The sequence below is a fragment of the Notolepis coatsorum genome, assembly GCF_963971535.1.
Source record: "Notolepis coatsorum genome assembly, chromosome: 14".
NCBI lineage: Eukaryota > Metazoa > Chordata > Actinopteri > Aulopiformes > Paralepididae > Notolepis > Notolepis coatsorum.
Genome location: NC_140178.1, coordinates 78,754,194 through 78,777,294, shown reverse-complemented (window position 1 = coordinate 78,777,294; position 23,101 = coordinate 78,754,194). Strand labels below are relative to the sequence as shown.

The 23,101-nt window shown below is 42.8% G+C and overlaps 1 protein-coding gene across 3 annotated transcripts in view; it reads right to left on the bottom strand.

The window, feature by feature from the left end:
* Nucleotides 1-23,101, bottom strand: part of LOC311240301 (transportin-2) — a 56,210-nt gene that overhangs the window by 12,896 nt on the left and 20,213 nt on the right. The window contains exons 8-21 of one of the 3 annotated variants that reach the window (XM_084328863.1): nt 22,014-22,136; nt 21,338-21,456; nt 20,480-20,540; nt 16,194-16,365; nt 14,308-14,460; nt 13,095-13,320; nt 12,352-12,523; nt 10,995-11,081; nt 8,537-8,644; nt 5,247-5,405; nt 4,935-5,022; nt 2,608-2,706; nt 1,142-1,177; nt 282-377 (exon numbers count right to left, since the gene is read on the bottom strand). In XM_084328863.1, the coding sequence (XP_084184989.1) occupies nt 282-377; nt 1,142-1,177; nt 2,608-2,706; nt 4,935-5,022; nt 5,247-5,405; nt 8,537-8,644; nt 10,995-11,081; nt 12,352-12,523; nt 13,095-13,320; nt 14,308-14,460; nt 16,194-16,365; nt 20,480-20,540; nt 21,338-21,456; nt 22,014-22,136 (1,699 nt within the window). The remainder of the gene's footprint in view (nt 1-281; nt 378-1,141; nt 1,178-2,607; nt 2,707-4,934; nt 5,023-5,246; nt 5,406-8,536; nt 8,645-10,994; nt 11,082-12,351; nt 12,524-13,094; nt 13,321-14,307; nt 14,461-16,193; nt 16,366-20,479; nt 20,541-21,337; nt 21,457-22,013; nt 22,137-23,101) is intronic. The other 2 variants (XM_084328864.1, XM_084328865.1) reach the window with 2 other exon arrangements.

Sequence of the window (23,101 nt, the reverse complement as noted above, 5' to 3'; positions counted from 1 at the left end):
AAAAAAGAATCTGGACCTTGTGAATGGAAATTTAACCGGTTATCAGTGCAGATACTCAGTCATACCATACAAGTAAAGCTGTGCTGGGTCAGTTTAGAATTCTCCTAGCCAGCCACACGCCCACACTCTTAACTTCAAGACTTTATAGGAAACTCAGATTTAGAATGCCTGCTGAAAGGTGGCGATGCAGGTATGAATATAAGAGGTTGTTACATTTATTAGTTTCAGGATATAATAACTTATGGGTGAGGGGATGAATGTAGTCAATGAGGTGTGTGTACCCGTGTTCTCCAGCAGGGTCTTGGGGGTGTTGGGTCTGTTTATGATCTCCACCAGGGGTGGGAGGACTAGGCCCACGTACGGCTGCATCTCCGCACCTACATACAAGAAAACAGTCAATGTTCTGCCAGCACCAATGACCCCTGCGAGCAGCCCACGCCATGGGTTGGATCATCAACATCACACCCTACAACATAATGTCAGTGACACTTGCCTGGGGGAGATATAATATAGAAGTCACACAAATAGTAAATAACAATAGTCACACAGCGGCCGTTTGGCCTCCGTCACTGTCCTCCTTACATTGTATCGCGCCACCTTGTGGTCATTCATGTTGCCTGCCACTAGGCCGTCGTTGTATGCTTTGGTGCGCTCTCTCAGAGCTTCACGGACGGATTTGTCTACCCAGGGTTTTTGATTTGGGTAAACTCTCATTTTGGTAGTGGGGATTGTTTCTTCCACCAAAGTACAAACAAGTACTTTGCCCGAATTAGCAAGGCTCTCTGCCTGCAGTGCCTGCCACTAGCTGTGTGTGACTCTCAGCGCCCCCTGGTGCCCTGCACCTGTTGTGACGAGATCATTTCGATTACACATGCACGTTATGAACCATTGATTAAAATATCCACGTGCGTGGTGATTGTGTTGGGCAGACAAAATGTTTGATAAAAACGCTAAAACTGGGTCAATTTCAATACTTTTTTTTTCCTTCTTCATGAAAGTCACCGTTGGCCTAGTCCACATTGTTTATTGAACAAAAATACAACATGAAGGTTGGCCTTTAAGGGATCTATAAGATGGAATCTTATTTTGATGCTTTTGGTCTATGTTTAACATGGGGGCTTCTGGTTTCCCCTAAGCTCACCTGGACAATCACCTGCCTCCAGCTTCACACTTGTGCCTGTGGGGATATCACACACTGTCACTATGCTGACTGGGGGATGCACCACTGGCATGGCATGCATACACACACGCACTGCAACGACTAACCCGATTAACACTGGGCAACACAAATCTCACGCCGTGACCAATTTATAGTTAGACCAACAACAAGCTTCATGCTCAGTTTAACAAATCTGTACAAGCCGCGATCAGAGGCGTCATTCTGTCAGACTGAGACCTACCGGCGCACTGCATGCCGTTACATTCAGTTGAGGGATTTAAAAAGCTTGCTAGGCCACACACCCCACAATGAAACACAGGCTGAGCTCTGCTCTTAACACTGGGGATTTCCTGTGTTTCAAAGCGAGAGAAGGAAACGAAATGCCAAAAAACGAACGAAACACGAGACGGTAGCGTTGGAAGAGAAAACGGCAGGTTGTAATAACGACAGATCCGTTAGTATTTGACAGGCACACACACGATCTACACACACAAACAAGGAGAGGTCTATAGCATCTGGATCAGTGGGCATCAATGATCTGTGTGTCATCGTTTCCAACTGACCGAGGCTCAATACGAAAGTGTATTGGCCAAATATGAGGGAGAGAATTAGGAGGTTTTCACACCTGTAGTTTAGTAGACCAGGGGGTGAAGTTTGGCTGGGTTAGCTTTCACACAGTGCACGTCCTCAAGCAACACCAAACAATGGAAGTTTGGCTGGGTTAGCTTTCACACAGTGCACGTCCTCAAGCAACACCAAACAATGGAAACATATGTCATGAGGTCCAAATGACCCTATTGGGACAGAACATCAAGAGTGAAACTCAAGACGCTTCCTGGTCTAGGAAATAATGAAGCAACGCCACATTTATGCAGCCTTGGGGTTTCTGGTTTTGATGTACTGTAGGTTTACTCCGGGTTGCCAGGATGTGCAGGAATGATTAAGCGTAATGTATGACAGTTTCTCAATCTAATCTGGCAACACGTATACAAAGCCCAATTTCATTCACGTCAACTGTGCAACTTAATTAAAAACATTTTAAGTAAATGGGAGATTATATACGAGGACAAAAGAAATCATGTGATCTCCATCTTGGCTTTAAGTGTTTTGAAATACTATATTATACATAAGGAAAAATCTTTTGCAAATATATGGGAAATGTCAACAAAAACGACCCAATTAGCTTAATTAAATGCAATTTTCCTTCTTTTGGTCCGGATTGCTTTCACACCATAAATCCGACTGCGTCAGGGTCCATGTTCAATGCAAAATTAGCTTTTACACCAAACCAAACAGACCCATCAGACGAAACGCTCCAGGGTTCGGTTAAAACGGACCAAACGGCTCAGGTGTGAAGGCACCCTCAATAGAGGACAGAAAAGAGAAAGGGTGATGCTGAGTGAGTGATGCTGAGTGAGTGAGAGTGAGAGTGAGAGAGTGAGACTCACCCATCTGCATGGAGATCTCTCCGATGGCCCAGGTGGCGTTGTTGCAGACCGAGATGAACTCAGGGTTCAGGTTGAGTCCCAGGATGGGCATGAACTCAGCTGGGAGGACAAGACACACTGGTTACTTGCCCGTAGGGCTGGGCGATATGGCCTAAATATGATATCACGATATTTTCTGACCTTTCGGTGATACACATCACAATGTTTTTCTTTTTTTCCCCAAACAATTCATTATGAGGCTTACCAAGACAGTATTTGAGTTTGCAAGCTAAATAAACAAAATAAAATACCCATGCATTTAGCATTTTTATATTATATATTAGATTTAGATGATTGGATTATTAGATTATATATTGCATATATTTAGCAATGAGATATTATATGATTTAGATATGAGATATGATGAATTGAAAATGGGGGACCCTGATGTAAACAAGACGAAAGTCTTTGTCTGGTCTGCATCCCCTTAACAATTGTATGTATTGAGCTGTACTGTACCCATTCTGCAATATGTTAATAAAGTTTTAAATCAATCAATCAATAGCATTTTTATGAAACTACTGTATATTTGTATGTCTCTAAATGTTTTGATGAATTGAAAAAGGATGACCCTTATGTAAAAAAAGCCGAAAGTCTTTGTCTGGTCTTCATCCTCCAGTCCACTGTACTGTACCCATTCTGCAATCTGTTAATAAAGTTCTCATTCATTCATTCATACGGCAAACAGAATAATTTTGATTGACAGTCGAGTCTGCCAATTACGTCACACCGCTTGCACCCGCCCTGCTGTTCTTAGCACCAATCGGCAAGCGTGTTGTGAAGTTGTTTACTTCCAGGGTCCTCCATTGATTTTGACGAGTGCTCACAACGTAGCTACTAACGTTAGCTCCCCGCGGCCGACGACTAGATTACCAGCGCTCCGCAGGATGACTAAAACGAGGCATAATGATTTTACTGCAACGACTGTCATAATAAAAGCCTTGTCATACATCTGTCTGAAAACTTTATTAACAGACCGCAGAATGGGCACAACTCAGTCAGCACGGGCTGAGATATGTAGGTCGTCCGCGGATGTTGCTATGTTCGGGTAAATACGCTGATGTTATTGAACATGTAACTATATAACGTTAATGCCACAAAACGAATGCCTTTGGTAATCATAAGTAGTAACTTTGATGCAGTAGTGTGTGTGTGGGGGCGGCGTTGTTCAAAGGTTTGAACATGTGGACCAGATTGACGCGACACAATCCTCTTGGTCAAAACATCACGATATCCACGATACATTTAATAAGTGTATCGTTAATGAACTGTACCCGATATTTATATAATATCGTCATATCGCCCAGCCCTACTTGCCCGGCTGACACGTTAGAACACACCAACGCCTCATCAGTTTTACTCTCCGGTGAGGCATCTGAAGAGATCCAAGTTGATCGCCGACCCTCAGAACAGCGTGGATTATGTATTTCCAGCACCCAACGCTGAATCAATAAACGCAATCGATATTTGGAATGGCGATCAGGAATTGGAATAATCTTTTTGGATAATATCTGATCCGAGATAAGGAATCTATTTTACCAGTCTTAGGGTAATCGGAGCTTTTTTCACAGATATATCAACGTGTGCCCTATGTGTGTGTCTGTGTGTGCGCTGATCAGGAAATGAGAATCGATATTTCAGCCCGCTTCTATAGCGTGCATAAGTACACATACTATCGATAATCTAGTGTTTATTTGAAAACGATCATAAATAGGCCGAAAAATGACGTTTGTGTATGCCAGAATATTCCAGTAAAGGGTGATTATCACGGAATCTATATATTTTCCTGAAAAACAAGGGCTTTTCAAAATGCTATAAAAAACGGAAATGAACAGATTAATAAACAATCCCGTCTCGACAATGTTGACTGCAAACAAGTCATTGATAAACAACGGGCAGATTAGACACATAAATTAAGACAGAGATTATGCGTTCACAGCGCTATCATTGAAGTGGGTGGCGGCATTCAACCACCAGTGGTAATCAAAGTGTTAAAGGAACACACTAAAATTATGGGAAATTAATTTGTGCTACGCTAGGCTAAGTCTGGATCAGAGTTAGAACAAAATGTATCATTGTGAATCAATGAGCTGGGTGTTTCATCATATCCAGACAGTAATGGAAGGGAATGAGACTTTGACTGTTGCTCCTGATGTTTTAACTATTCTACACAAATCCTTTTATCCATCTTCTTGGCTCGACTCTGTAGAAGACTAAGCGCATTTCCCTTAAGCGTGTACCTTTAAGACTAGGGTACATTGCCCCAACAAGACCCTAATCATACTCACCGATGCAAGGCTTGACGTGGGGGAAGCAGGCCTTGGTGAGGTCACCCAGCAGAGCAAAGGAGCTTTGTCTCACCTCAGGCATGCTGTCCTGTAAACACACTCAAGTTGGTCATCAACATACAAGTTAAAGTTATTATTAGATAACCACATTTACTTGTAGGTCACAGAATCACAGGGGCTTAATCTGTAGGATCTGGATCAGAAAATATAGGAACAAAATGTATCATTGTGAGTCAATGAGCTGGGTGTTTCATCATATCCAGATAATATGCGGGGGGGGGGGGGGGGGGTGTATTCTAAAAAGGTCTGTACCTGCATGCACTGGAAGAGCAGGGTCATGATGTTGGAGCGTGCCACCAGCTGCTCCACGCTGCCTCCCAGACCCTCAGCCAGGCCACTCAGCAGGTCCAGAGCCACGATCATAAAGTCCTTGTCAGGGGCCTCATACTGGTCTGGGTGCTGGTTGTACATCTGTGCATACACGAGATATGACAGACAGACACAGACACACAGACATACGGACATGTGCACGCACATACGTGAGATCACATTCATTTGCAGATATAATGCTATACTGAGAAGGACTTTGCTTCGTTAACACTTTCTTTGCCAGGCTTATGTACATCCTTATACCATCCTCTGCCAGCTCTATTTGTCTATGGAGAAGTTCCCCTTCTTTGCAGGGCTATAACTTTTTAAATTGTATTGCTAAATTGACATTACTATGGCCCATTCAACGTAGGGCTGGGCGATATGGCCTCTAAATGATATCGCGATATTTTTTGGCCATATCGCGATACACGATATATATCGCGATATTTTGACATTTCCTCCAAATCACTTAAAAATGCTTGATTTAACCCTTTGATGCATACAGTCACGCCAATATGATTATAATAAGTCCCTACAACATATGTTTGCATTATTAAACCATGAAGATGCTTTAAAAAAATTATTTAAGACAATTTATATAAAAACTCTTGGGTGCCTAAGACTTTTACACAGTACTGTGTTTTCTATCCACTTTAGCCAAACACGTATATATGTACCGTATGTGTGTGTTATATACACACACACACTACTGTGAGAAAATAATCACACACAAAGGTATGGCTTATAGCAGACTTAATGATTTTAGAATATTTCAGATAATGAAATTAAATGTTTATATCATCAACTATCCAGTTAGTATTTATACTGTCTGTAACGTTTGGCTACTTTAAATCATTGAATGTAGAGAGAGCGAGAGAGAGAGAGGGGGGGCAAGAATGAACAAGAGAGCCAGCCCCCCCCCCCTCGGGTTTTGTTCTAGGTTCGCGTTTTGATCGTCTAAGCTGCCGTAGGTGATGACAACCGCAACATTATATCGCACTGTACAGCCCTGACTACACTAACGTTAGCCTATAGCTCCGCCGTCCCCGCTACACTCGGGACCAGTATACTAACGTTAGCCTATAGCTCCGCCGTCCCTTCTCGAGGAAAGCACTGCAAGTGTCTCTCGGCCGCGGGTGGCGCCATATAAACTAAATACTCAATGTTCGCGATATAGTACAGTACTACATCTCGGGTAGAACAATCCGCGATACATCGAGTATACTCGATATATCGCCCACCCCTAATTCAAGGTCAATTATCCATCGTTCAGGATGTAGGAACGTTATACTTTTTCATTCACATATTCATACTAAAATACGGTCTAAAGTATAAATATGTTTATCGTTTTCTGCAGAGCGTGATTTATAGCCCTAAATGCATTATATTGATGATCAAATAGTTTTGATAGCGATCGGCGAGAGATAAAAAATTTCAAATGGACGTGCTTCTAGAAGTTACTACTTATCATCCGATGTTGACCGGATGGGGGGGGGGGGGTCGTTTATAATTCTGTGGCCAACGTTAGAAGATTCATCTAGTGTGGGTGATAAGATCATTAGAGCAGTTTGTATATTTATATAAAAAAAAAAAAAAAAAAAAAAAACGCTGAAACTTACCCCAGTCTCCTCTGGCCGTTGGGCGATGAGCGTGGAGCTCCTATTATGGGATGTTGAAATATGCGATCCATCTCCAGGTTGTATAATAGTATATACGTCCAAATCATGTTGTTTATAGATTATTGGTAACGGATCGCTATCCATTGTGTCTAGCTCGAGTCCCGGGACCTATAGCGAGTGATCGGACCGAATTTGGATGAGCACCAGTTTCCGTTTCCGGTTTGGGCGATCCGCAGATCGGCCACCAGATGGCGCTCTTGAACCGTTGAGAGGGGATTAAGAGTAGATCTCAAGTCTCCGCGGGAGAAATGTGATTGCAATCAGATTTTTGAAATATTGATCTCAATGACGTTATGGCGTCATTGGCAGAATTAGCATGGCGGGGATTGACGAGGTAAGGCATCCTTGGCTATTAAAGTGTTAAGTTAAAATAATGCAAGTTGCACAAGAACGCACTCCACTGCATAATACACTTCACCTCATAAAGACAATTCAGTGTTTTATTTGTTCATGTTATTTGTAGTGGTGTCAGGCTTGGGCAGATAAGGGAATTTGAGACAGTGAAAAGATCCAGGTGTCACAGGAGATTAATTTGTAGGATCTGGATCAGAAAATATAGGAACAAAATGTATCATTATGAGTCAATGAGCTGGGTGTTTCATCATATCCAGATAATACGCAGGGAGGCGTCTAAAGGTCTGTACCGGCATGCATGTGTGAAATAAAATGAGAACAAGTTACCGTACTTTTCGGACTATAAGCCGCGGCTTTTTCCCCCATTTTTCGACCCTGCGGCTTATATAACGGTGCGGCTTATATGTGACTCGACGTGACCAAACCCGAAAATGTAAAAATCTAAATATTGCTTTTTTGACTGCATTGAAATGTTATTTATCTGTTCCCTTATTTGCTAAACTTAATACAACTTGTAAATGAGTTAATTCTTGTTATTTGTCCGACAGTATTGTGTCCCAATGCTAATTACATATGGTAATTAAACATTAAAACACCTGCGGCTTATAGTCCAGTGCGGCTTATATATGTACACATCATTCAATTTAGCTGCTGCGGCTTATAGTCAGGTGCGGCTTATAGTGCGAAAAGTACGGTATTTCATCAGCTGGGAGAACCAATTTGTGGTGGCCCGTTTTATATTGCGGTGGGGAACCGGAAATAGGTTATACAGGTACAGCTCGATAAATTAGAATATCGTGGAAAAGTTATTTTATTTCAGTAATTCAATTCAAAAAGCGAAACTCTCGTAGATTATAGATTCATTACACACAAGTGAAATATTTCATGCCTTTATTTGTTTACATTTTGATGATTGTCTTACAGCTCATGAAAGCCCAAAATTCTGTATCACCAATCAAATATAAAAAATAGATGTATTTTTCTTTTGTATATAGAAATGTCACCCTTCTGAAAAGTATGTTCATGCATGTTCACTCAGTACTTGCTTTGGGCTCCTTTTGCACAAATGACTGCATCAATACAGCTAAATATACTTTTCCACGATATTCTAATTTATTGAGCTTCACCTGTATATGGGAAATGCTGCAGCAGCACTCGTCTACACTGACTAGAGGTATTGTATGCGTGTGTTCTCACCATGGCCTGGGCCAGTGTCTTCTGGACCAGGGTGACACAGCGCTGGTAGACTGGCTCACAGTAGGGCAGGAAGCCACTCTGCAGGGCTGTAGCTACTGACGACAGACACTGGAAAACACAGGAACAGAGGAAGTGTGGATTAAATTCGACAAAGTGAATAAGTGGACTGATCTGAGAGAGACAGAGCGGTTAGAATTATGTCCAGTTCAAACCGCACACCGCTGTATATAAGCCGATAAGCTGGCAGAGTAAATACGAGTCTGGATCAGAAAATATAGGAACAAAATGTATCATTGTGAATCAATGAGCTGGGTGTTTCATCATATCCAGACAGCAGTGGAAGGGAATGAGATGCGAGAACTGTTGCTCCTGATGTTTTACCTATTCTGCACAAATTATTTTATTCAAACTGCACAATAAGATGGGTTAGACCGCAACATAAATACACCACCATTGAAGAATATCACTCGTTTTCATATGGTTATAACATGTATGTAAAAGTAAATATCTTTATAGATATTTGTTTTACGGACCGTGTGTGTGTAACTAGTCTACACAAATCCTTTTATCCATCTTCTTGGCTCGGAGAAGACTAAGCGCATTTCCCATAAATGTGTAGCTCTACAACAAGCACAGCTCTTTCTACAAGCACAGCTCTTTGTCCAGGATAAGACACTTTTGGTGCTTGATTAGGACAAACCACAGGAGTATAATGAGGCCAGCATGAGGAAATAATTTGAGACAAATCAGAAAATCCACACATCCCAATTGTATGAGGGTTCCTGCACATTTAATCATATTCCATGACCGGGGGCGAAATTAGAGCCCGCCACCCACCATTGGCGGTCAGTTTTTACGTTTGGCGCGTGCCACTGAGAGGTCTGCCCGCCGTGTGGCGTGTAGTTCATAACGATACTCTTATTTTGAAAAACCTGTGCGGGTCTCATTTCCGCCCCAAGCGCAGCTCCAGTCATAATATCGATGGCTCCGGCAGTTAGTAACATTCGGTTCGTATGATACTCTTATTTTGAAAAAAAAACGTGGCAACGAGTCATACCGTTACTGTTTAAACAATGACCCAGTCAACTATTCACTTTTAGTTTAATACATGACGAGGCATTGTCCAACGGTATCTAGCTGGCTAGCTACTGATAGCTAGGGTTGGGCATCGTTTGGATTTGAACGATTCCGGTTCCGATTCTTCATATCGATTCCTGTTCTAAACGATTCTCGATTCCGATTCTTTGAGGTGCAGGTCAAAACAGGTCACAGCTTATTTCGAAGGAGATTTTTTTTTTCTTCAAAGAAAATCATACTATTCACATTTTCAGTTGACTTGATAGTTTAATTTGGTTGCTGTACTGTAACTAGGGTATTAATTAACAAAGTAAAAAAAAAAAAAAAAAAAAAACGAAATTTAGAATAGAAATTCAAATATGTTACTTCCGGTTCCAGAACCGGAAGTTAGGAACCGGTTCCTATTAGAACCGGTTTTCGGTGCCCAACCCTACTGATAGCTGCTGATATCAACAAATGCTCCAGCAATAGTCGACTCGAGTGCATAATACCTCAGTTCCGTCGTTAGCTAGCTCACGTTAGCTAGCTCACGTTAGCTCTATATGTCCCAGTAAACTAAATTGTTATCTAGCGGGCTAGCAGTAGCTACAGATAGCTCCTGATATCAATGTCTTATAACATTGATTCAATGCGTATTCTAGCTGAGGGCTTGCTGAATGTGATTTGACCAAAGAGCCGTAACGTTATACCAATAGGGTCCAGCTGCAGCGCCGGAGAATCCTTGCATGCTGAATGTAGAGTATAGGTTCCAGCTGCAGCGCCGGAGAATCCTTGCTGGAGCTGGAGGCTACTCGAGTATTACACACAAGACAGTGGAGCTGTTCGCAGATAGCGAGCATTTTGATTGTTGCGTGGTGGCGATGTCTCGCAGATAATACAACTACAAGTATGATTATAAAATATATATTTTATTTAAAAAAAATATATATAAAATATATATATATATTTTTTTAATCAAAAAAAATTTGGCAGGTAAGAAATATGCTTGGCGGGTATTCTTCCCATCTACCCGCCACTGGCCGGTGAGTCAAAAAGTTAATTTCGTGCCCTGTCCATGACTATTCCATGGCATGACATCAGTATGTTCAACTGTTGCGTTGAAAAACGTATCTTAATCTCCCAAGAAATTGACAATCTCCAACTCTAATCTCCAATGTAATCCTGAAATATGAGTTATTTTTTATTAAAAAGGTAACTTAATATACCAACGGCATAGCTCTGTATTACATACCCAAGTAAAATAAATAAAGCCATGACTTTTCAAGTACTCCAATATAGATTCTTTCCCACTAACTTTAGACCTGGAAATCAACATTTTATTTAAATTCCATGACTTTTGCAGCTCTTCTAGATAAATAGGAAGCCTTGCAGATGGACTCACCTCCAGCAGTGGGAAGAGATCCTTGTCTTCATCCTTCAACTCATTCCACTTGGCGATGAGGGGAGGCATCAGCTTCTGGATGTACTCCTGAGAAGAGGAAGAGAAAATATCACAAACTAGCTTCTAATCTACACCAATGGAAGGGGCAGCAGGAGCAGAAGTGGCACCACATGCAGTGAAGCCACAACAAGCAGCACTGTGGCTCTGGGCCGAAGCCACAACAAGCAGCAATGTGGCTCTGGGCCTGCTGCCTGGGCATTAACCTTTAACATGCCATTTAAAATAAATCTGATTCCATTCTACAGGAACAATTCAACAAAGTGAATAAGTGGACTGATCTGAGAGAGACAGAGCGGTTAAGATTATGTTTTGTTCAAACCGCACACTGCTGTATATAAGCCTATAAGCTGGCAGTCTGACGAGTCTGGATCAGAAAATATAGGAACAAAATGTATCATTGTGAATCAATGAGCTGGGTGTTTCATCATATCCAGACAGCAGAGGAAGGGAATGAGATGCAAGAACTGTTGCTCCTGATGTTTTACCCATTCTGCACAAATACTTTTATTCAAACTACACAATAAGGCAGGTGTGATGTCACTCTTTTTAATACTAGCATCCTGGCTCCACTGGTCAGTCCTCCTGGCTAATGACACCTATTTCTATATTGGTAAAAGCAAGTAATAGGTGAGATTGGTGCACTGTTTTAGTCTATACTTTTATACAAATGGACGGTCACCTATGAGATTTTTCACTTATTTCCACTGAGACAGTGGGAGGACGTTGAGGGTCAGGTGTAATGGAAGATACGAGAGAGAAGAGTGGAGCTGAATTCAGTCCTCGCTGACCAGCAGGGGCAGAAGTGACACCACATGCAGTTAACCACAGCATGCTGCTCTGGGCCATTCATGGCACGAGTTAACGTTTCATAATTTTTTTGTATCCGATTCTATTCTAGAGGAAGAGGGAAAGTCTGCATTCAATTCAACAAACTGATCTGTGAGGTGGTTTCATGTCCTGGTTCGTGATGTAAGACGGCAGAGCTCAGACCAAATCAGACTATGCCATCGAGCAAATATCTTCATTATCTCCTTGTTTTGAGGAGGTCAAGTGTTCAGGTTTTACAGCATAGAAACAAAACGGAAATAGCCTGCTATGCAGCTCATCTCAGCCGTGATTCAAATTTGCAATCACTTACACACTGAACACTTGGACCATGTTGAGGTTTTTATTTGTAATTGGCACTTCCAGGCTGATTGTTGAGGTGGTATCCCACTGAGTCAGCCAGGGTTGCTATAGGTTAGGGTTTATATGGTTTAGGGCCACGGTTCCTATGGCTTAGGGTTAGCCAACTTACAGGCTGGTTGAGGTGGTGTCCCACAGAGTCAGCCAGGGTTCCTATGGCGTCGTACAGGATGAGCAGGTTCTTGTGCTGGTACTTCCCAAAGGCAAAGACCAGCGTGTCCAGGATGAAGCTCAGGTAGGGAACCAGCTCCGTACACGCCTCCTCCTCCAGGGTGGCAAACGCACTGAGGGACGAGTCAGTGATAAGGGAGAGTCAGTGATAAGGGAGTTAGGACTGTCACTTCTTTGGGAAGCTTATACAAAGAAAGCTGCTACATGTGAGGTTATTGTAGTTACAAATATCTATAATTACATAAGTGTACATTAGTGGGGGGGGGGGGCTCTAAAATAAGTAAACTAGATAAAAGAAAAAAAAAACTAGATGGGTCGATAAGAGACGAGACTAGACAAGAGACTATGGATCACAGGCAGTACCACAGTCTATATAGACCAGTAGAGTAGTCTGCCCAGTCTGGATCAGAAAACATAGGAACAAAATGTATCATTGTGAATCAATGAGCTGGGTGTTTCATCATATCCAGATAAGGGAGTTAGTGATGAGGGAGAGTTGGCAGCGCTGTGACTTGTCATTGTTCGAAGCTGGAAAAAATGTTTGTACTGTAATGAGTTTCAATTATTGGAGGGCAGTTAGTCTCTCTCCATTTTCTCACACCCACTCTCCCTCTCACCCAACACTACCACACTCACACACCAACCACACACTCCCTCACCAACCACACTCTTGCTCTCACCCACCTGCAGGCAGCTTCCTGGACCCTCTTGTTTCCATCCAGGATCCTCTTGAGCAGCTCCGTCATGAGGGGCTTGAGGTGGGAGTCGGGGGGCTGGCCGACCACCCAGTGGGCATAGCGGCTCAGCGTCCAGCAGGCGATAGAGCGCACCAGGGCCTTCTTGTCACACAGACACTGGATGAGGTGGGGGATGAGCTCAGGCAGGTAGGGCACCATGCCCTGCATACAGCCTGGACCCATAGGAAAGGGAACAGGAGAGGATGTGAAAGGGAAGAGGAAATGAGGGAGAGAGAAGGGAGGGGGGTGAGAGACTAGTGAGTTTACATGTACCTCCATGTATATTCCGATATGATATTCTGCAATTCCATGTAAATGCCATTCATAATAGCTGGGATGAGCTCGTATTCAAACGAATGTGAACCTGAAAAAAAATCACAGGGACATGCCCATATTACCCGGGATATTGAGGCATTTAGAGTAACACAAACCATGAACATGGGCTGAGAGACAGTAATGCAAGCTGGATGCCAATTTGGTAGGCTAATACCACATTTTTTGAGGTCTTGTTTTGCATGGTGGTTGGTAGGGCTGCCAGAACGAATTACAAAAGTCGAATTTCATTCAAAGTTATAAAAATATCATCAAGTAAAATGTAAGAATTACAATTTAAGTGTGAAAACAGCTGTAGTTAGCGCAGTCACACCGCTCTTGTACGCAAGGGAGGCATGGGTACATTCCGATTGGTCACCAGTTCTAATATTTAAAATCAGTATACTATGCACAAGCGGACGTCAGTTACCTTCAGAAAGTAGTGGCAGAACTAGGATCTGAACGGATTGAGATAGCAACAGCCACACACTAGGGTGGAACATTAAAACCAGCTGGTCAACATTATCCGTATGTCTGGTAAAGTTAGTCTCTTCCATTAGCCACTTTGGCAATTTCCATTCAGAAATTCTCCTCCATTAACAAAAAAGAAATGGCCTGGAAAAAGAGGGAAAATGGCTGGTGGACTCCGAGTCGACCAGCCACTATGTCCTTCCCTGAAACCCACATACGTACATTGAAAGGGCTGTTGTAGGATCTGGATCAGAACATATAGGAACAAAATGTATCATTGTGAATCAATGAGCTGGGTGTGTCATCATATCCAGAAGTTTAGAGCCCAGACAGAGGACGGCGGGGGTTGTATTGTAGTCCTGCAACAAGCAACTCACCTTCAGCGATGGCCCCCAGTACCAGGATGCCCGACTCCTTGATGACCCAGTCTGGGTGGAAGAGCAGGCCTTTGAGCAGGGGCAGGAGGTGGGGCAGCAGGTCGTCTCGAAACACGTTGGCCAGCACATCCAGAGCCGCAGCCGAACACTTCCCTATGGAAACACAGAACAAAGATCACCATCATCAATTCACCTTTTCGTTAGGTGGATAAATTGTTGTGCTGCTTATATATTGTCAAGTCCATTCTCACATCATCTCTCTTACACATATAGTAAATGGTCTGAATTAATAGTGCTTTACAACTCATGCCTCCCATTCTCACACAACAGTTAAAGTACAACTCGACACGCTGCCAGGAGTCGGAATGGATCCGATTACCAGACGACCGCTCTACCTCCTGAGCCAGTCGCCGCCTCATCTATATCTTTTCCCCTTGACACAGGAAGAGCCCACGTGGTCTCTGCGTGGCACATGGCGGCCACGCGGTCCCTCGCTCCCAGGCGTCCTGTGGTAGACTGCAGGCCCGTCAGAGGCAGCTTCACAGCAGCGTCGACAGTTGACACTTTCCCATTCAAACGTCGCCCGCCGCCCGCCCCTCACTAAAAAGTAGCTTTATTTCTCCCCCTAACCAACAAAGTAGCATGATACCTTCGGTAACAACATACCACTAAATAACTTCATGCCACCTTAAAAACGAGCTCGGTACAGCCTCCGACAGCAGTCAGCAAATTAGACCGACGGGCAAAGAATAGACGTCCAGATACGACTGGGTCACAGGCAGTAACAGTCTATATAAGAGGAGTCTGCATAGTCGGATCAGAAATTAAAACAAACAAAATCATTGTCAATCAACGAACTGTGTTTCATCATATCCAGACAGTAAAGAGGGCAATTGTCCTCTCAACGTGATTTACAAGTAATGGGACGTAGATTCGACAGCCAGCTAAACTGTTAGTTCAATAAACAAATTATTGAAGCGGGTAGAGTAAAATATACAAACAATATATTTGACCCAGCTAGTGCTACTATACAATTATATTAACTGCATGTTATCCATGCTACAACACAACTACATGCTAGCAAACTGAACATTGACAAATACTAAAGTGCCAAACATTATCCATCATAAATATTCTTCAATATAAGAGTCTAAGCATGAAGTGAATAAAATAAACTTACATCCAATGCTTTTTAAATCGTAACATGTTGAGGATTGACATGGATTGCTTCTGTTGTCTGCACATGGCTGGCAAAGTGCAAACCAAAGAGAACGCTACCTAGTACCTACTTCCTGTTTGCAGTTTCCGGTTTACAATACAGCCAAGTGTTACATAAAGAAAGTCCAACAGATGGTGCTGTCGCACGTGAATCACAGCAGAGCGCCAGAAGATGCAGATCAGACATAGGGGTTTTTAAGGGCGTTAAAGAGACTATTGACCGGAGCCGTTCCCCTTGCAGAATGCCAGGTCAAGAATCTTCCCTTGCTTAACAGATTCCACTGGACCCGTTTCTGGTGCACCAGCTGGATCTACCTTCAAATCATCAAATGTAGCCCAACTAATTCCTTCCTTTCAAGACCTAATTTAGGCATTAACATGCACCTTGATATCCCTCTCTTTTCATATTAAACTGAGCTGTATTTAATCCTTCATATGCGACATAATGACATCACACATTCAACCAAATTAATTTGCACTAGATAGTTTAGGGAAATGCGATGGGATTATTTTTTGTGTTGCTTTAAAAAGAGACCAACACAATGAGCTGCAGCGAACCCCGAGCGGTTACACCCAACGTTAACCAAATAAAATAACATGTTAAAATAATGGTCCCGACACCACGTTCCACCTCTTCCCACAGCAGAGCGGCCTACCGGCACACTTACGCAGGTTCCAGTCGGACAGCGTGTCATCATCGTCGTCATCATCGTCGTCGATGTCCTCTCCCTCCTCGCCCTCCCCTCCCTCGTGTTGGAGGGTGACCGTGCGCGACTTATGGAAGCGAGGCTTGATGTCCTGCTCGCTGTCCGGCACCGCCTCGTCCTCCTCCACATCACCCTGCGCGCCACACAAACATGTTGTTCTTGATATTCTGCAAGGACATCGGTTCAGTCCGCTGTCATCAACTATTATTTTCAGAGACAGCAGGAGGACAATGAGGGACAGTAAGGGGAAGACACTAGAGAGAAGAGGGGGCAGCAGAAGTGGCACCACATGCAGTGAAGCTACAACATGCAGCACTGTGGCTCTGGGCCTGCTTTAACATGTAATTTAAAATAAATCTGATTCCATTCTACAGGAACAGGGGAAGTGTGCATTAAATTCAACAAAGTGAATAAGTGGACTGATCCGAGAGGGACAGAGCGGTTAGGATTATGTTTTGTTCAAACAGCACACTGTATATAAGCCTATAAGCTGGCAGTGTGACAAGTCTGGATCAGAAAATATAGGAACAAAATGTATCATTGTGATTCAATGAGCTGGGTGTTTCATCATATCCAGACAGTCGTGGAAGGGAATGAGATGAGAACTGTTGCTCCTGATGTTTTACCTATTCTGCACACATCCTTTTATTCAAACTGCACAATAAGGCAGGTGTGATGTCACTCTTAAGGTGCTCCCATAGTCGAGCAGACCGTACACGGAGCAGACTCCCGCGGGCTCAAAGCTGACCCAAAGGGTACTCAAAGCAGACCAAACGCAGAGTCCAAGTGCGACGCTCCTATTTTCTGACGCGCGGACGTCCGCGGCGCCCACTTGGTGTCACACAAACTGGCGCGAAGTGTAAACTGGCGCGAGACATGTAGGAAATTGGTCCGCGGAGATCCGCTCGACTATGAAAGCTCAAAGAGTCCAGTGGACCTCCGCAGAGTCGAGTCAGTGTACAGTCCGCTCGACTATGGGAGCACCTTCAAGCCCATATTTTCAGAAAATGTGCCTAAAAGTACATACCCAAGTAAATGGATTGATCCACTTCTACAAGGTCCATTTGCATGTTCTCATGTATCTAGGGACAGCTATGGACCTCAGGGAATTTATTTCCAATGTCAAAAATATTGTCCGTTTGTATGCTTGAGTAAATTGTAATGAACCAAAAGGAGAATATAAATTATTACAATAATTGTTCCCATTTTTGCTGGTGAATAACACCATGCTAACATTGACCACAGAGCTCATTCAGCACCTTCTTGAGATCAAGCGTACGATGAATCGCCAGCCGGCTCCAGCTTTCACAGCGGCTGGTGTGAGCTGGGTAGTGTAGTTTTATGAAATTTCTACCTCCATCGAAAGCCCTGGGTCTCCTCTTTCTTAAGACTGCAGCTATTTCATGACCGCGTAATTTCCCTGCGTCTAAAACATCTGGTTTCTGATGCAATGCGGAGATTTTTATAAACTCATTTAGCTAATAACATTTATAAACAAACAGTGCTGAAAATATACACTTTAACTGCCGTTTTGATAGGGTTAGGTTCTTTACTCTTGGCTACATTAGCTTTAATGTCCTTCTATTTTTCTGTTTATTTTCTGGCTTAAACATCTAGCCCAGGGACTACAACTGAAAACTACCAACCCTGCTAATGTTGGCATATTTACAATTTTTAATTTGTATTCATTTATGTAAGGGATAATGTATAGCTACGAGGTCATTGTCGCAAAATAATTGACCTTCACTGCGTTTAGAACACCTCGGATGCGCCTCGGTGGTCCAGAACGCAGTGTCGGTCAATTATTTTGCGACAATGACCGAGTGTATAGCTATACATTATCCCGCTTATTACATGGCTAACTTACTAACAATATACCCAATTCATTTTACACCATCGACAAGACGAGATCAAATGCAGACGCAGTTGTTCTGTGGCTCCTCTGTCATTGCCGGCAGGTGTGTGGACTTGATTGCACTGATGTAGTGCAGCTGTGCATATGCTGAGCTTAGCTTTCGTGACTGCGATCAAAATGCTTGATTGTGATTGGTCAATAGCGCTCTGTTGCCCCCAACAGCGGTCATTATCGCGCGTTGCCCATGACAGCGGTCAGTTATCGAGAAATAATTTACCGCCGTCAGGGGCAACCGACCGCTATTTTGGCGAATGTTAAAACGCCATGTAATAAAAATGTATAACTTGATTGATATGCACCGTCCCATATCAAATAAACTTGAGTAAACATTTTATAATTTTTTTTTAAAACATTTGAAAAAGAAACGCAACATTAATTAATACAGAATGTATTCATCCATTTATACCGGGCCGATCAGGCTTAATAATGGCATTCTGGCTCCACCGGTCAGTCCTCCTGGCTAATCACACCTTCATTCTATATTGGTAAAAGCAAGTAATGGATGAGATTGGTGAACTGTTTTAGTCTATACATGTATACAAACTAGGGGTGTAACGGTACATGTATTCGTCCCGCAAATTAACGGTACAGACGTCATGGTTCGGTACATACAGCCATACGAAGAATACGTCAATCAGTCCGTTCTGATCCACACTCCCAATCCAGAAGGTGGCAATAAAGCACCTAAACGCTATTTGCCAACAGCAGAAGAAGACACCAAAACAAGATGACAGACGCCTTCATTATAGTAGAGGAACCTGGCTTCAAACATGTATTAATTTAAAAGTGCTCAAGCCTCGTTACACTGTCGTATCCCGTGCGCACATAAGCCAGTCCGTGGTGCCAGCCCTTTACAGGTGCACACGAGCAGTGATTGCGCACAAGCGGTCCACTGCAACCGTTGTTGCACTAACAACTGAGGGATGGACCTCCCATGCTACTGAAAGCTACTAAAAACCCAGGCTAGATGATAATAAGTAAGGCTAGATAATAATAAGTGAGGCTAGATGATATGGAACGAGATGATAAGTGAAGTTAGATAATAAGTGAGGCTACTGTAGATTATATGGAAATAGATAAGTGTGGCTAGATGGGAAAGAAATTAGGCTAGATGATGATGAGGTGAGGCTTGATATGGAAATTCTTTATTTATTCTATTTATTTTGTACTTTTATAAACATAAGATATGCTTTTCAGCTCTGTAGCTGATTGTGACCAATTGCCTTTTCTTTTTTTTGCCCTGCATAGAAATATGACCTATGCAAGAGTGTATGTTCACTGTTGTGTTTACTGCTTGATGCACTACAGGGCCAAGCTGTACAAGCTATCTCAGGGCGGACTATATGACACTAGGTGGAACTAGGCACTACCGTCTGTTCAAAATACATTAAAAGAAACCTAGCCTTATGCATTTGGGACTTTTGTTACTTCTTTCCCGTTGTACCGAACTCGTATCGAACAGCCCCAAAACGAGGTATGTACCGAACCGTGGCTTCTGTGTACCGTTACACCCCTAATACAAACGGTTGGTCACCTATGAGACAGTGGGAGGACATTGAGGGAGAGGTGTAAAGGAAGATATGAGAGAGAAGAGTGGAGTTGAATTCAGTCCTCGCTGACCAGCAGGGGCAGAAGTGGCACCACATGCAGTTAACCACAGCATGCTGCTCTGGGCCATTCATGGCATGCGTTAACATTTCATTAACCATTTTTATCTGATTCTATTCTAGAGGAAGAGGGAAAGTCTGCATTAAATTCAACAAAATTATTTAAGTGGACTGATCTGTGAGGTGGTTTCATGTCCTGGTTTGTGATGTAAGACGGTGATGCAACTGGGTTGACAGAGCTTAGACCAAACTAGACTATGCCATTGAGCAAATATCTTCATTATCTCCTTGTTTTGAGGAAGTCAAGACTTTTGAGGTTTTACAGCATAGCAACAAACGGACAGAAATAGCCTGCTATGCAGCTCAACTCAGTCATGATCAAAATGTGCAAATGGCGTGAAAAACCGAAAGGCCACGAGTCATGTGAACAAAGTGTTGTGAAAACGTGTGGTTGGGAGAGGGGGGGGGGTCACAGGTAGACATCAGAGGCTTGGGGGGGGGGTAGAGCAGTATGGAGCGATCACAGTCATGCGTCAAGTGTCGGAGAGAAGCCGCCATCACACCTAAAAGATAGACGTGGACCAATATGGAGGGAGATGGGAGAGACCGATTGTGTTGGACAGATAAAGACTGGAGAGGGAGACACTGCGTGAGAGAAGACATTAGAGAGATGTGTGGATCACAAGGCCGCAACAAACAACAAACAGACGGAACACAGGTCTCACCTTGAGGAGTATGATGTCGATCTCAGAATACTTCATCCCATTCACCAGGATAGGAGTGAGTCTTCATGAAGGAAGGGAGGGGGGGGGGGGGAGGGAGACAGAGGTTAGAATTATGTTTTGTTCAAACGGCACATCGCTGTATGAGCTGGCAGAGGAGTCTGGATCAGAAAATATAGGAACAAAATGTATCATTGTGAATCAATGAGCTGGGTGTTTCATCATATCCAGACAGCAGTGGAAGGGAATGAGATGCGAGAACTGTTGCTCCTGATGTTTTACCTATTCTGCACAAATCCTTTTTATTAAAATATGTTGTTCAAAACAAGTAATGGATGAGATTGGTGCACCGTTTTAGTCTATACTTAAAAGATTTCCAAATCTACATGTAAACAAATGGGTCACCTATGAGATTTTTCCCCATTCTCAAATGTCAAGATGCCAACTGAACTGAGTTTTCCCAAGCATTCGGATGATATGAAAATTACATTTGCAATGTCTGTAAACATTGGCCAAAACATCGATCAGTACTTTGAGCTATGATGAGTGAGCAAAGTAAAGATGGTTACAGATAATTATATTCTATTCTGCTCAACTTAGTTCATATTTAACTTTATCTTACTCCACCTCTTTATTTTATTATCAGTCTGTTAATGTCTGTCCGGTAATGTTGCACCGAAAACGACCAAAGCAAATTCCTTGTATGTAAAAACTACGTGGCAAATAAAGACCTTTCTGATTCTGAGATGTATACGCAATTATGCCAAAATGTACCGTAAATGTTTAAATAAACATATTGGGCCTTGAAGGGCAGTGAGAATTAATTCTAGCATGATGCTAATAAGTCCATGTGCTACTTACTGCACCAGGTGTCCGGACAACACCTCCTTACAGATGGGTTGCTCTGCCAGGGTCAGCCAGAACTCACAGGCCTCCAGAGCCACATTCTCGTCAGGGTCCTGGGTCCGCTGCAGCATGTACTGAAGACATGGTTTAGTAGTTGTTAGTCATTTTTTTGTCACTCGCTAACTGGAGAGATGTAGACTAGAAGAGGTATGATGAGGTATAATTGCTAGTAGCGATGCGCCGAGACAATCTCGCACTGCAGATAAACCAAACCAAGTAAGCAGAATATTGGCTACCAAGTACTGATCCCCATCCATCCTTTACTGAACAGTATAAACTTGGACCAACAGTGTGAGGTCATAGTACTGATCTCTCTTTACTGTAATGGACAAGGGACTGATGAAAATGGGGAGAGACAGGCACAGACTAGATAGATTGCTAAGAGATAAGACAAGAGACGTATGGATCACAGGCAGTACCACAGTCTATATAGACCAGTAGAGTAGTCTGCCCAGTCTGGATCAGAAAACATAGGAACAAAATGTATCATTGTGAATCAATGAGCTGGGTGTTTCATCATATCCAGATGCTAAAGAGAGAAGTACAAGGAACAAGAAACAATAAGGAGCATGAGTCTTCACTCGCTAATAATTGCAGTTGATATTGCAGTTAAAAGTGTGTGTGCGTGTACCTGGATGATGCTGTGCATGTGTGGAATGAGGCGGTCGATGCGGACCTCCAGCAGCATGACCAGTGCCCTGCACACATTCTTCCTCACCTCAGAGTCCTCATCTGCTGCCAGCGCAAACAGACTCTGAGTGTGAGTGAGAGGGAGAGAGAGGGGTTAGAATTATGTTTCCGCTGTATATAAGCCTATAAGCTGGCAGAGTCTGACGAGTCTGGATCAGAAAATATAGGAACAAAATGTATCATTGTGAATCAATGAGCTGGGTGTTTCATCATATCCAGACAGCAGAGGAAGGGAACGAGATGCGAGAACTGTTGCTCCTGATGTTTTACCTATTCTGCACAAATAATTTTATACAAACTGCACAAACCTTTACACAGAAAGGCAGGTGTGATATCACTCCAAACCTCTTAAGCCCTAGCCATATTTAAGTAAACGGAAGATTGCTCCACTTCTACAAGGTCCATTTGCATGTTCTTGGTATCATAGGGACATCTATGGAATGTATTCCCAGTGTCTCAGTTACTAGGCTTGAGTAAATTGTAATGAACCAAAAAGGAGAATATCAATTTTCTTTTTTAATCTTTGACGGTGAATAACACCATGCTAAAATTGACCAGACATGAAAAAAATCTAAGCAAATGAATAAAGGGCAAATGATTTACAGGAGGTTTTGTAGATACAGTACTGAATTCTGCCATCCGGACACATGCAATTTGAAATATGATTATAGAATATCAGGCCTATAAATGACCTTAATTTTATATATATATATATATATATATATATATATACACACACAGGTATATATGATCCCAAAAATAAGAGAAAATATGCTAGAAGTCAGATGATTGACAGGGGCTGGCGTGAGCTGTAGTTATTTTTTATTCGAAAGCCCATCGAAAGCCCCGGTTCTCTCCTCTCAAAAGACTACTCAAGTTAGGTTGCGCCAAGTCCTCACGTCAATATGCGCTTTTTTCCCCCGACTCAATTCGCTGAGATTTCTATAAACCCATATTTCACAAATAATACTTAAAATTAGGGATGCCCGATATTGGCTTTTTTACCGATACCGATATTGTCCAACTCTT